Here is a 15082-nt window from a genome sequence, read left to right as displayed (position 1 = left end):
GCCGCCGTGATGTCCGCTCAGTGATTTTCGCGCTTTACTGTTTTTTGGTACTGATGTTTTAGCTTTTGCTTTTGGTGGGGCACCTTTTTTTTTTTTTTTCTTCATCATCACCTTGTACGCATGAAAGGCCAAAAAGTAAGTTCACTGAAAAAATGTAACCAAATACTAATTATAAACAAGAATTATCGGGTGTTTTAACAATTTAAAGTATTGAAGAGATTTCCGATAATCATTACTTGAAACTTTAACCTATCATTTTTGAGATTGTCGATTTCTTTTTGTACAACGATATTTAGAAAATCAAACTTCTAATTTTAAATGTAAAACTGAATGTTCTTAACTAATTGAACTATAAATATTTTGCCAGACTATTGATTCAAAACAAAAATGATTTTTTGCCAGACGACTACCAAGAAGATTTTCCGCGACAAATTAATTTGAGCAGTCAATCCAAACCGATGAGTAAAAATTCGCACCAGAATGTATAGACATCACATAATTACTTTCCGACATTGCAATACAAACTCTATTCGTGAAAAAGTGGTTCAATGTACACCCACATGTATGGTTATGTTTCTTTCAGGCAAAGGGACAAGTGAAAGTGAATGCCTCTCAATTTTTTCAAGGGTTACATTGTCACTTTGCATTCATTACACATTCACACCCCATGGTAATATTTCAGCTAAATAATCATCAACCGTGGACATACGGCTTTATTTCATCTTGGAAAAACATTTAATACATTTTTTTGTACTAACTCGGCCCCTTGTAAACTTTTTTTTTATTGAGTTAATCTAATATGAACTACATAACTTGAAGCGTAAATTTCGATTTAAGGACACACCTAAATAACACGTCTTTCATTCTCATCTTATATGAATGAACATGAAAGTTTCATTTTCAATGAGTTACTTCGAAAACTAAATGACCATTTGTAACATCTTTACTTTTCAAAAACGAGACAAGCAAACTTAAAAACCAAAAGAATCAAGGAACTTAAAAATAGGAGAATAAGAAATAGGAATCGGATCAACTAGTAGTTGATAGAACCCTTGGTTCTAAGTCATTTAGTATTACGGTCTAGTGATATTCTTTTTTATTTGTAAGTGAGAGGTGGTTCGATTCTCACGGAAAAATTGAACTACAATCATTTTGAGGCTAAATCCACTCTATATCCTTAGTGTAGATAATTTCAAAAAAAAAAAAAAAAAGAAAAAAAAAAACTCTTGGTTATGAATATTAAGACGAGATACACATTACCTGTAAATAAATAATAAAGGGCATAATTGGGTTTTCACTCTTTTTCTTCCACCATTTTTTTAGGACATAGATATTTTACATTAAGGTGAGGGGGAGTTCGGTTAAACCACACAATGAGCAGCCTAATTTGGTATCGAATTTATCATCCACGAGATTTGAGCCTAAGATCTCTCACTCTCAAATGAAAATACCACACAGTACTGCGTGGCTCTTCCTCCACTTAATTTCAGGCCAAAAATACAGGTAGTGCTAAATTACCAATAAACCCAAACGGGAAACTGCACTGCCACCACACTTTACTATAAACCGCCAACAAAATTATCATAAGTTCCAAAATAGTTCCTTCCACACTGTATTTATTACAGAGAGCGAAACAGAGGAGGAGGAAAAATAAAGAAGAAAGATGAAGCATTTGGGTGTGATTTTCTTTGGGGCTCTGTTGCTCATCTTCCTGAACCATGGAGTTATAGCGGAAGATGGGTTTGTGAAGACCAGAGGAGTGCAGCTTGTTTTGAACGGAGTTCCGTACTACGGAAACGGATTCAATGCGTACTGGTTGATGTACATGGCGACTGACCCTTCTGAGAGGGAGAAAGTTTCGTCTGCCTTTCGAGAGGCTACGAAAAATGGGCTCACGATTGCAAGGACTTGGGCTTTCGCCGATGGCGGATACAGAGCTCTGCAGACCTCTCCGGGCTCCTACGACTGAGAAAACATTTCAGGTAAGCGCTTTTGATACAAGTGCTTTCATTAAAAAGCACGTCACTCCAAAGTGCTATCGGAAGCACTCCGAAGATAATCCATAAACAGTTTAATTTTTCTTCAGCCAAACATTTTCAGAAGCGTTTTTAGTTTTTAATTATCTGAAAGCGATTTTAATCAGTCTAAGAGATTTGTCTGGGACTACTTTCTCTGGGAAACACTTGTGCTCATACGTGTCACTCTGAATGTTTTAATAAACATTGAAGCGCTACTTGAAACTACACTAGAAAGTCGAAAAGAAATAGTAGACAAGTGCTTCTCCAAATAGCGCTTCTAATGATTCATAAGCATTTTTTACCGTTTTCTACAAACACACTTAGAAGCGTTTTTTATTGTCAGAGACGATTTTAGTTCTTTTCAAACTGTAATTTATGGTTATAGTTTTGGTCTGAATTTCTTTTGCTGTGTTGTTTCGGGGTTGGAAGGGGTTGGATTTTGTGATAGCTGAGGCAAAGAAGAATGGGATCAAAGTAATGCTGAGTCTGGTTAACAACTATGACAACTTTGGAGGCAAGAAACAGTATGTCGAATGGGCAAGAAGCCAAGGCCAGTCTCTATCTTCTGAAGATGATTTCTTTACCAACTCTCTTGTTAAGGGATTTTACAAAAATCATATCAAGGTGAATCAATTTGCTTAATTTGCTTTTATTTTTGGATATTTTATATGTAAGTGCTTTTAGGAAAAGTAGTAGTTGGGTTGACTATAAATAGAAGTTAAAGATAAGATCATCAATTTATTGGTATTAGTTGGTTTGTTTTCATCTTGTCTAGTGTCATTACTTTGATAGTGAGTAACATTTTATATTAACTTTTTCCATTTTGGCTAAGAGTAGAAAATAGTTTTCCGCAGACATGAGTTCGGCCAAGTTGGTCAATACAGTGCGTCCGCTCTCTCCCTTTTGTCTCTAAGGAGAGGGAGAGAGTTTAAACTTGAGACACAATGAGTAGAAAAAAATAATTAGTTCATCAGGGCAATCCACCACTTGTGTGGCGGCCCTCCCTGTAGATTATACTAGTTTAGAATAGGTCGTCTTTGTCACAAAGATGAAAATTTTCAAAAAGTGTGTAGTTGGTTGAAATTAGGTCATATGTCGCAGTTTGTTGAAATAATAACATCTTGATATAGAGGTTTTGGGATTTTGTGTAAATATAGACTGTTCTTACGAGGATTAACACTTTGACTGGAGTTGCTTACAAAGATGAACCAACCATAATGGCTTGGGAGCTGATGAATGAGCCAAGATGCACTTCAGATCCATCTGGAAAAACCATTCAGGTATACCAAACCATCTCTTCTTTCAATTTGTTTCTCTCTTTCTTAAGATTATGTTCCGAAGCAACGGGTTTTGTAGACCCCGATGTTCTGTATTCGACTCCCCCTCTTTCAAGTATCGGAAAAGATTCTCTCATCAAATCTTATATAGCTCAGTTTGTAAAGAACATGTCTCACACGTTATTTTTCAATATTGTTGTCTAAGAACTAATATCATGGTGGACCCCACTTTTATCTCTTGAGCTGGTCTCTAGAGTAAAGTGGGGCCAGCCATTGATGAGGCCAAGCTTTTGGCTAAATTGACGGCGAGCGGAGGATTGCATAAGGAGAAATGAGAGTGAAAAGCACTAGTGTAACTTGGGGGAAATGCTTGACCTTTGCGTTTGTTTGACAGGCTTGGATAACGGAGATGGCGTCTTACTTGAAATCCATAGATGGAAATCACTTGCTAGAAGTTGGCCTTGAAGGGTTTTATGGATCGTCAAATCCGAAAACGAATCCGAATTACTATCAAATCGGAACTGATTTCTTGGCGAATAATCAGATCCCGGGCATTGATTTTGCCACTGTTCACTCATATCCTGATCAATGGTAAGGATCATAACACAAGTGTCTCCGAAAACTGAACATTTGAATCCCGCAATTAGTATAGTTTAAAGTAGAATATCGCTTGACAAGTTGAGTTATATTGAATGATGTGCAGGTTAACTGGGTCAAGTTATGAAGATCAAGTCTCTTTCTTGAACAGTTGGGTCAATGATCACATCCATGATGCACAAAACATCCTTAAGAAGCCAGTCCTCTTTGCTGAGTTTGGAAGGTCTTTGAAAGAGTCAGGTTATACCATTAACCAGCGTGACCGGATTTTCACTACAGTTTACTCGGGCATCTACTCTTCGGCTAGGGGTGGAGGTCCTGCTGTTGGTGGCTTGTTCTGGCAACTTCTGGCCCAAGGAATGGACTCTTTCCAAGACGGGTACGGGGTAGTGTTGAGTGAAGGCTCCTCGACAGTTGGTTTGATCGCTGAGGAATCTCGGAAGCTTATTAAGATTCGGAAGATGTATGCCAGGCTTAGAAACATCGAGAAGTGGAAGCGAGCTAGGGAAATTCGAAGGGATCAGTTCTGGTCCGGGAATAAGATGAATGGTACAGGAAACTAAGAAAAGGGTTTATGTTTTAAATCTCTGTGAGTTTCCCTCTTAGGGATGAGGTTTGTTCATCCAAGAGAGCAGGATGATTGTAAGAGTTTATTTCTTAATCTGTTTCGATATATCCCAAATGTAGTTCTCTAAGTTTGATTTATTAATATGTATCGATAACCAACGACCGCAATGTAGTTCGTTAGAGATAAATGAAAGAGCTTTATTGATCTTATTGAGTAACTAGAATGTTTAGTTACATACATCAAAGAAACTCGTTAATTTACAGAAGCAAGCATTTCCAACTGCTACATCAAGTTAAAGCCACATACAAAGTTCATCAAGGTACCATTCACTGTGGCTCGATCTGAACAAGTACCTTGCAGTCCAATCAATAGATTTATATGACAGTTCCATCTTTAATCGTTGCGTTCTTCAATACGACAGTGATTCCCGACCTTATGTAAAATCCTTCGTCTGCCCTCTCTGCTTCTTCAACTCCCTAAGAAGTCAAACCAATTTGTTCATCAACGTTGAAATAAAAAAGAATGCAATGATGATCAGTTCTTTTCGATTCCTTACAAGTTTCAAAAGGAGTACTTACATCGCCATTTGTGATCACCACATTTCTTCCTATCTTGGCGTTCTTGTCAATTATGCAATTCCTTCAAGAGATATGGCATGAAAGATCAGCATAAAGAGCAAGAATTCTATTCAGAACTAAACAGAAATCCGTAACTAATAGTATTTCACCAGATTTTGGTATTCTCTCCCACACCAACAGGAACCTTTCCTTGAGCTAGCAGAGATGCAATCTCGGATTCCGTTTGGTAGTAGTCTGCACCCATCATCATAGTATCCTGAAAATTGATTTAAAATAACCAAATGTGATCAGCTCGTAACACCATCATGCTTATGTTTTCAAGCGCATTCTAACTGCCGCTTGCAATATTTCATGATTGACATGTTGGAATCTGGTAGCCTGTTGTTACCAATGAGTAGAGAGGGTAGCTCACCTTAAGTTCGACTCCAGACTCTAGACGTGAGCGCACACCCACAATGGAGTGTTGAACGCTACATTCTCGCAAGAAGCAACCATGAGAAATAATTGCATCCATAATCTGCAAAATTCATTTGGCCATGAGATCAGAAAATTACAGCCAATGTCACAAGAAATTTAAGCTTGCAATCATACCCTGCATTTTTCAACTTTTGTAGGTGGCAAGAATCTAGGAGAGGTGTAGAAAGGTGTCTTTGGATCGTTGAATTCAAACTTCGGAGGCTGCACGAAAGAAAGTATGTAATCAGTAACCGTTACCACATATGCACGTAGGGAAATAAAATCTAATCGAAGAGTAGGAACGATTCAGTGCAAGTATTACCAACCTGTTCTGTGAGGGCCAAGTTTGCATCGAAGAATGACTTTACAGTTCCAATATCCTCCCAGTAGTCATTGAATAGATATGCCTGATCATGTAAGGGCATTCCGTAACTCAGTGACTCAATTACCAAATCCAAACCAAACTTTGGGGAATTGCTTATATATTTATATTTGAAGATGAACTATAATAAAAAAATAACTATTATCGAAAGAGCTATCTCACCTGGACGTTGTGCTCCTTCACAGCTGATGGAATAATCTCGGAGCCAAAATCATTGCAAGAAGGATAGCTCCACCTTAATAGCTTCAGTAGGACATCAGTTCTGAACACATAAACACCCATCGATGCAATATAAGGAGATTTCATAGCCTCCAGATCAGAAAGCCCCAGAACAGTGGTGTCAACTTGCTGCAGTGTGTAAATAAGACATAGACAAAAAATAAAAACAGGGGAAGGAACAAAAATACAGTAAAAAAGGGAAGAAAGCACAAAAATACAATCAAAATAAGCAGTTTTAACTACCATTGCTTCTAGGTCAGGGCCTTTTGGTTTTTCAGCAAATTGGATTATACGCCCTAACTGGTCTATTTTCATAAGTCCGTAATCTGATGCCCGGCTGCAAGACAAATAAGATCCACAACAAAGACAAGCACCTGTCAGTCATATTTCCAAGGTGGAACAAAAGAAGCAGAGTTTATTTTGAACATATGTCAATCTACAAGGGACGCTTGAAACAGTAGTATTAGGAAACGAAAATGTACCTTTCATCCATGGGTATACATGAAACTGTAATGTCGGCATTTGTATCAATATGTTTCTGTAAGAATTACGGCCATTGATGAGATGGATTTGTGGATTTTAAAAGGTTAAAAAATTAAAATTTCCACCAGCATCAAATAAGCACCTGTATAAAGTCCAGATAGTCCATCCTATATAGATGATCGCCTGATAATATCAGTATATGCTCCACATTTTTGTTCTTTGCATCCTGCATAGATCATCCAAAAGCAACTTCAGTCTATTTCCACCTAATATTCGGGAAATACTTGTAAAATCAAAAGCACCCACCTCAAAGACCCATATAAATTGCCTGACAGCATCAGCAGTTCCTTGGAACCATCTCTTTCCAGCTTCTCCCGGCGTTTGCGTGGCAGCCAAAACCTATTGCGATTCATTGAGTATTATCATCATTAATTGCAACAATCAAACAACGTAAGTCAACATACAAATTGTAAACTGCGGAATAACAGAATCAAATATATCTATGCTGCTTTCGGGTATTGCAAAATTATCTTACCTCCACAAATCCATCTCCGAAATTCATACCATCCCCAAAATTGTAAGTACGAGCAAGGTGACGATTGAGGGAAAACGAGTTATATTGCGTTAATATGAATATCTTTTTAATGCCACTGTTAATGCAATTGCTCATTGGGATATCAATCAGCCTGTAACACCCTCCAATCGGAACCTGCAATCCACATAACATTGCAAAATTCAACTCCAAATTCTATGTCAGTACCATTCAATAACAACAATTCCTACTCGATGCACAAAATTTCCATCGTTTTGTTTCTTTTCTAAGAAACCACTTTTCGATATGATGAACTGAAACGAATGACAAACAAATACTGATCTCTTACCGCCGGCTTGGCTCTCTTGCTGGTGAGAGGAAAAAGGCGAGTTCCGGCACCTCCACCCAAAATTATAGAAGCCACATTTTTGGGGTCAGCTTTTGGAGTCTCAAACAGTGGTGCCTGAAACGTCTGAAATCAAAAGTACAAATGCCAAAAGTGATTACTCAAAAAACCCAAAACATCAAAATCCCAAAGATTTCGGTTTCGAAAACAAGAACAACAATTGCACACACGGATCAGAGACTCACCACATTCTCATTGTCGACATCTGTAAGAATGGAGTAAGCCACACCAGGCGGCTTAAGCTTCCTACCTCTGGTTTCAAATTTAGAGCTTTTCAGAAACTGGGCACTCAAATCTCTGCTCTTTGAACCCAACCTCACACCCTCCCCCAAGAACCCATTGGTCCTCAATGTCGCACAGCAGGAATCCATAGCACAGAAACGAAAAAGCACACGACTTTCCAGAGATTCTAGTATTGTATGACCCCAAGGGTTTTTAACGCAACAGGAAAGAAAAGCACTTTTCAGAGAAGCCCCACAAACATGCACAGGATCAAAAAGGAAAAGCACCCAGAAGATCAGAGGCAAAATTAGGAATTCCCGGATCGGGAAACTCGTAAATTAGAAAGAATGAGAAAACCCCAGATGCCAAAAAGATGAAAACTTGAATGTAACCCTCGTCTAACGAAGGCGTGACCAAATGAGAGGTGATCAAAAATGGCAAGTGGAAGAGAGTGAATGCCGGTGGCTGATGACGGTACGTGATTTTGGTGAGTGAATGCGTGAGGGGCGTCACGGAAAAATTAAATTAAATCAAGGGATTAAATTAATGGATTTTTTCAAGTGTGGACTAGTTGGCAACTGGAAATGGTGAGTGACAGATGCCAGTCTGATCGAGTGCGTAGGATTCGCAACTCTGTCGGCTTTTTGAAACAGTCGTCGTATCATTTGTTTATTTATATTATATTTTGGATTTTTTTTTTCCCAACGAAGAAAATAAGAAGTTTTAATGAAAAACTCACGGTATTATTTATTTTAACGAAAAATCATACTTTTACATTAAAAAGTCAATCCTGATACTATTCATTTTACCCTTTATTTTGTCTTTATCGTTAAAACTCAAAATTTTCAAATCATTTTCATTAGTTTTCTTAAGAAAATATCTCCTTAATTATACAAGTCATACAAAGCCCGACAACTCGGTAAAACAAGTATCATAATATAATTAGTTTGATTTTTTTTTTTTGAGTTTTTAACTAATTGTATTATAACATTTGATATATCAAATCGTGTTCTTAACGCATTAAAATTTCTCCTTTTCATAAATGATGAAGTGGCCTTTGTTAATTGGTTTGATTTATTTTGTTTCTTTTTACAATACTTTCCCAAAAAATTGTTTAAAGGTTAAAAAAAAAAATTGTTTAAAATCAAAATTCAAACTTAAATACCGAAGACAGACACACTTCACACGCAACTGAGTTTGATTATTCAATGTATTAACGTGGTCACGTATGACTGATGCTAACAGGAAGCTACCATGTATGGCATTGTCATCGTCTTCTACAACTACTCAACGGTGAGTCTTGCATTTGTATGTTGGCAGTTAATGGAAACTCTCCCGTTACGTTTTTTTTCCAAGAGTATACTAATGTTTAAGGAATATTATTATATTTGTTAGTCGAGCGATATGGACCGTCCATTGTAGGCGTGTACGTAAAACGTGGGAGAAATAGAAGAGATTTTTCAATGTGATCGGAATATGAGATTGTATATTACGTGTCATAATAAAAAGGTAAGATATGTGTGTTAAAAAGTTAATAAATTAAAAAATATAATTTTCTATCACTTATATAAAAGTACTTGATGTACCATCTGTGTTCCGATCATAATAAAAAATTTCTCAAGAAATGAACGGCTGATATTTGTGAGATAGGGAACCAACTGAGCAGTGGCACCCACCACCATGTGCTTTTCATTTACAACAGTATCTCCATTTTTGTCTCCCACATCCTCCTCACCCGATCTGATAAAGTGAAAGGGAACGTAAGGATTTGGATACGAGTTTAAAACAAGAAGAAAAAAGCACATGGGGTTTCTAATTGGTTGCAGAAATTTCGAGTTCTAGGAACTTATCTGCCCAATTGCCTGGGTTGTTTTCAATCAAAATTTAATTGCAAAGACGGAAACGCATGTCATTTAACTTAGTTACGTTAAGATTTGCATTAATCTTTAAACTTTCAGAGAATTCAAGTGTTTACCTATTATTTTAACAAATGATAACGTAACATATTTACAAGAGTTTTACAATGCCGTGCTGTGCGCAATGCCCCCAACAAAAATATTCCAAAGCTAATTACAAAATACACATTCTCGTCATTCATATGATTCATCGACTAAAATCCATCGTCACACAACAATAATTGAGGAGGCACTTGGAACTTGTACATTTTACATACAAGGTGGATACATATAGAACAATACAGAATTTGCATGGGAAATGAAGGGGAACACCCGGCACAACCTCATTGCCCGATCAAATCACTCTTTCAAGCTTATCTTAGTTTTTGTGAATTGTGCTTCAATCACATGGTGGCACATGGTGTCCCTCCTATTTTCAGTTTGTTGAGAAGACTAAGAAGAGGTAGGCCATGGCTAATAGATACGAATCCGGATCTTCGTCGGATTCTTTTTGTAAAGATATAGGAAATTTGTAAATTATGTTCGTTTATCGTACATTGTATGATCAAAAATTAAAATTTATTTAAAATTAAACACAAATAGTATTTGACAAAAATTAATCGTACAATGTACAATGAACGGACACGATTGACAGATCTTTAGAATCCTCATCAAAAGATTCGGAGACGAACCCGTTGGAATGGATACTAGTACATTATTATATGTAGCCTTGTGAACCATACACGTAGCAGCTGAGCTTAGTCGTATGTTGTTGTTGTCGGGGTACCATCGCTTTTGAAGTTGGCGGGATTGCGATCGTTTGAGGGGAATTTTGGGGGCCACGGGTCACCGCAGGCTCTGCATCATGTCGATTTGTTCCATCTACTCCACCACACTGTAGACGTATATTCGGTACGTGCGTAGGCCGTAAAAGGTCGAATTAAGGCGTCGTTTTAAGATACGTATCAGATTATGATTTTCTAATAAGATATAATTGTTATTTTACTTTCAAAACCAAACAGTGTCCTTCAGGCTTTAGTAGTGAAAAATTAACTAGCAACCAAATTTACTCAACACAGACGAGTCACGAATGAAAATTAACGAATTTATATGTGAAGGTAAATTATTCAGGACCACGTGGCTGTCCGGCCAAGACTCGTGCACTCATTTGTCGTGACCTACTGGGCTTCAAGGGTTTACACTTGGTGGGCTTCTGAACAAATTTGTCAACTTGGTCTCGGATAAATGATAGCTCAATCCAGTTGGCTTTATAGCCCAAAACAAAGCCCATAGGTCCTTACTGTTATTCACCAGAAAGTAGGGGCAGTTCAGTAAATTCGCTTCGTATAACCACATAAACCTCATCTTCTTCATCATCCGCTCCGTCGTTTCCCAAACACACAGAAATGGCGCTCAATCTAACCACCTCATTCCTCCGAGGAACACCCTGCCCCTCTCTCCTCCCGCGCAAGAAGGTAAATTACCCAAATACCCTCGCATACATGTCTTCCTCTGTCACCGATTGAATTTGTTAATTGATTATTTCGGTCTTTTCCAGGTCTGCGGCGGCGGCGGGTCGTCGGCGGGGAATTGCCGCTCTGTGGTGACGTGCAGGAAGAAGGACATACACCCGCAGTTTTATGAGGACGCGAAGGTGTACTGCAAGGGGGAGCTGGTGATGACGACGGGTGGGACCCAGAAGGAGTACGTGGTGGACGTGTGGTCGGGCAACCACCCCTTCTACCTCGGAAACCGGTCGGGCATGCTTGTCGACGATGACCAGGTCGAGAAGTTCAGGAAGAAGTACGGCGAGCTGAGTCAGATCATGGAGATCCCTGTCCTCAAGGGAGAGATTATTCTGCCCTCCCGCCGCAAAGCCGCCGCCGGCAAAGGCGGCAAGAAGAAGTAGAACAATGGTTTTCTTATTCCATGTAAGATTTTAGGTAAAGCAAAAAAATTGAAGCTTGGAAGCATGTGATTTATGAAAAATGAGTAGAATTCAATGCATATTATGTGTTTATTATGTTAATATCTGTCTTTTTTTGCTAATTTAATTTACAGTTTTACATTGTGGAGCTGTGTAATGTTGAGAAAATTAGTCATCAAATTGTGCGTTAAGCCAGTTGGTCGGGGCAGTGTGCCCGCAGCCTTGCACATCGAGTTCGAATTGCACTTCGTAGTTTAAAGTATCACGTTGTTAGGGAAAAAATTGAAGCCAAAACGAATGCCAGTTCCCCTGTGTGGTGACTTTAGTTGATAAAAGGAAACGAGCAAGTGATGTGCTCCGGTGCGGTTAACTGCACAGTTTTTGTGATGCAAATATGTTGTCGATGTTCTTCATACTGCTGATACTTCGAACTTGCATTTGTTGACATGCGATCCATATGTATACGTTTCTTGATTTTTTGTCTGATAAACTTGACTGCAGTTTTTGAGAAGTGAAGTTAGAAGTTAGGACCCTTGATTAGTTTTCTCGTCTGATTGCACAGTTGTTTTAATGACCCTCTGTTTATCGTATTCATTCGAAGATTGTGAACCCAATTCGTTGGATTGGGAACGCGTGTTATAGTTATGCTGTGGATCTTACATGTCATAGTAAGTAGCAGAAGTAGTTCTGCAGCAGTATTATTATGCTTATTTTTTGCAAAGTGCAGCAAAAGAAACATTGATGATGATGTGCAGCTGAATTATTTGGTGAGTAGTACTAGGCTAGCTTTGTAGCTTTTGTTTACATTTATATAACTGGATGTATGTCGAAGCTCCAGGTTGAAGATACTGCTGCCTGCTGCTGTTCGTTGATCATGAATCAACATCTGAAGTAGCAGAAGCAAGCAACTCCGGGGAATTGAGCGTGACAAGCTCCGTGCAAAGCACCTTCCCAGTTTGTGCATTGACGGTTGCAGTTTCCGGTGTTTGCGCAAAACCCTGACCATGTTTTGCTACGCCTTTGGCAGATTCTTGCTTCCACCATTGCCACCTCTACATCTCACAAGTCACAAACAAAATTTTATCATACATAGAATTTGAACATGAATCGTATAACACACGCACTCACACAAACAAGCACGAGCTTTACGAAAGAAATGAATAACTATATGCATGTGAATTTGGAATTGAATGAATACGGCATACCGGTGGATGCGAGAAGGATAAGAAGGAAGACGAAGACAATGAGAGGAATCGATAAACGACTGAGTAGCTTAGCCATTTTTGACTATCTTGTTCTGGAAGTGAAAGATGTGGTTTGAATTGCAGGTACTCTGATTTGGTGTTATTTATGGGCTGAATAATGTAGATTAGATCAGCTTGAACATGTCTTTGAAGTCCATCTTCGATGTGATAAACATGGACAGAGCATTGCGTAGCGATTCGGCTGCATCTGGTTGAATTCAAATCTTGTTTCATTGTTTTGGCAATGTTCATTTGTTTCTACTGGTTGATGTTATTTAGAGGTTGAATAATGTAGATTATGTCAGCTTGAGCAAGTCTTTGAATTCCATCTTCGATATGATAAACATCGACAGAGGATTGCGTTACGAATTCGGCTGCATCTGGTCGGGCTAAAATCTTGTTTGTCATTGTCTTGGATTCTTTGCGGGGTCTATTGGCATTGCTATTGCCTTGGAGGCAGAACTTAAAGCTATTATTTAGGCTGTTTATATGGCTTTGGAGAGGGGTTGACATTCTCTTTGGATTGAGTGTGATTATTGTTTGGGCATTGTATTTTCTGTCTAATAGACATTCTTAGGCGCCTTGGCATTTATCCGTTGATTGGGTAAATTGTTGTACCATTTTCCCTTCCATGCATGTTCGGTTTTCTCACATTTATCGCAAAAGGAATCAGGTTGTGGATTGTTTGCAAACTATGGTGTTGATCACGTTAGGGCTCATTGGTGGGATTCTTGTCCTTTATGTGCAATTGTTGCTTTTGCTCATAATATTTTGGGGCTTCCAAATTTTCGTTTCTCTTAGGAGGTGTCCGAACTGATTTTTGTTTCTATAGTTTTTTTTACTTCTGGTTAGGGTTTGACTTTGTGTCCTCTCTAACTGTGAGGGTTTGACTTGTAGTTTGAGTTTATTTCTATTGTTTTTTTGTTTCTATGAGTGTTTTAACCATGAAGTTTAATTTTCAGAACAATTTAGATCCTTTATTTTCAATCTCAGTCATCCATTTTCAGTATCATTCAATGTTAATTGACCTTCTACCTTTTTGTGAAAGATCAAGTGTCAGTATTTGATCACAGAAAATTTCATGAAAAAAAAGGGACTAAAAATGTGAGTGTGAACCCACGTTTTCTGTTAAAAATGTAATATTTTTATTTTCGCAAAACATTTTCCATGAGTATAACGAAAAACTTTGTAAGCCATGTGGAAGTTGTTACATCTCGGCCCGGGACGGATCATTTCCCGGGCTCGCTCCACTACTGTAGCACGATATTGTCCGCTTTAGGCCCCCACCACGCCCTCACGGCTTTGTTTCTGGGAACTCACACGAGAACTTCCCGATGGGTCACCCATCCTGGGAATGCTCTTGTGCGCTACTCGCTTAACTTCGGAGTTCCTATGGAACCCGAAGCCAGTGAGCTCCCAAAAACCTCGTGCTAGGTAGGGATGAGAATATACATTTAAGAATCACTCCCCTAGGCGATGTGGGATGTCACAATCCACCCACCTTAGGGGCTCGACGTCCTCGTTGGCATACACGCGACTAGGGTTAGGCTCTGATACCAAATTGTCACATCCCAGCCCGGGGCAGATCAATTCCCAGGCCCGCTCCACCACCATAGCAAGATATTGTCCGCTTTGGGCCTCCACCATGCCTTCACGGTTTTGTTTCTGGGAACTCACACGAGAACTTCCCGATGGGTCACCCATCCTGGGAATGTTCTCGCACGTTACTCGCTTAACTTCGGAGGTTCCATGGAACCCGAAGCCAATGAGCTCCCAAAAGGCTTTGTGCTAGGTAGGGATGGGAATATACATTTAAGGATCACTCCCCTGGGCGATGTGGGATGTCACAATAACCCGCAGGTCCTAGGGTCGAAACTTGGCTCTGATACCAAATTGTCACATCCCGGCCCGGGGCGGATCACTTCCCGGCTCCGCTCCACCATTGTAGCACGATATTGTCTGCTTTAGGCCCTCACCACGCCCTCACGGTTTTGTTTCTGGGAACTCACACAAGAACTTCCCGATGGGTCACCCATACTGGGAATGCTCTCGCGCGCTACTCGCTTAACTTCGGAGTTCCCATGAAACCCGAAGCTAGTGAGCTCCCAAAATGCCTCATGCTAGGTAGGGATAAGAATATACATTTAAGATCACTCCGCTGAGCAATATGGGATGTCACAGAAGTGGATTTACGATATATTGAGCCACAAATGTATATCTAATAGAATATTTAAGCTCAAAACTAAAAAAATGAGTGAAAAATATAGTAGTGAGACCC

The 15082-nt window shown here is 39.1% G+C and overlaps 4 protein-coding genes across 4 annotated transcripts; 2 read left to right on the top strand and 2 right to left on the bottom strand.

The window, feature by feature from the left end:
* Window positions 1–1587: 1587 nt before the first annotated feature.
* On the top strand, window positions 1588–4664 carry LOC103954979 (mannan endo-1,4-beta-mannosidase 7). The gene is given in 6 exon segments (XM_009366839.3): window positions 1588–1966; window positions 1968–1982; window positions 2448–2642; window positions 3176–3298; window positions 3690–3886; window positions 3999–4664. Coding segments are annotated over 6 exon segments (1290 nt in total). The 5' UTR covers window positions 1588–1663; the 3' UTR covers window positions 4456–4664.
* On the bottom strand, window positions 4637–8080 carry LOC103954970 (glucose-1-phosphate adenylyltransferase large subunit, chloroplastic/amyloplastic). Its single transcript, XM_009366827.3, has 14 exons — window positions 7702–8080; window positions 7460–7582; window positions 7114–7287; window positions 6885–6977; window positions 6721–6804; window positions 6578–6633; window positions 6339–6432; window positions 6039–6224; window positions 5821–5901; window positions 5630–5716; window positions 5451–5555; window positions 5188–5294; window positions 5039–5099; window positions 4637–4936 (listed from the first exon to the last, which is right to left on the bottom strand). The coding sequence occupies exons 1-14, from the start codon at window positions 7885–7887 to the stop codon at window positions 4835–4837; spliced, it is 1539 nt and encodes a 512-aa protein (XP_009365102.2). The 5' UTR covers window positions 7888–8080; the 3' UTR covers window positions 4637–4834.
* Window positions 8081–10949: 2869 nt separating this feature from the next.
* LOC103954989 (50S ribosomal protein L31, chloroplastic) lies at window positions 10950–11662 on the top strand. The gene is made up of 2 exons (XM_009366848.3): window positions 10950–11108; window positions 11192–11662. Exons 1-2 carry the CDS (start codon window positions 11040–11042, stop codon window positions 11540–11542), a joined length of 420 nt encoding a protein of 139 aa, XP_009365123.1. The 5' UTR covers window positions 10950–11039; the 3' UTR covers window positions 11543–11662.
* Window positions 11663–11811: 149 nt separating this feature from the next.
* Window positions 11812–13806, bottom strand: LOC108867759 (defensin-like protein 19). Its single transcript, XM_018649308.2, has 2 exons — window positions 12766–13806; window positions 11812–12612 (listed from the first exon to the last, which is right to left on the bottom strand). Exons 1-2 carry the CDS (start codon window positions 12839–12841, stop codon window positions 12440–12442), a joined length of 249 nt encoding a protein of 82 aa, XP_018504824.2. The 5' UTR covers window positions 12842–13806; the 3' UTR covers window positions 11812–12439.
* Window positions 13807–15082: the final 1276 nt, after the last annotated feature.

The sequence above is a fragment of a genome, unplaced genomic scaffold, assembly GCF_019419815.1.
Source record: "Pyrus x bretschneideri cultivar Hongxiangsu unplaced genomic scaffold, Pyrus_bretschneideri_v1 Contig1, whole genome shotgun sequence".
Lineage (NCBI taxonomy): Eukaryota > Viridiplantae > Streptophyta > Magnoliopsida > Rosales > Rosaceae > Pyrus > Pyrus x bretschneideri.
Note: the sequence above shows the minus strand (reverse complement) of the source record. Positions and strands in the feature narration are given on the sequence as shown.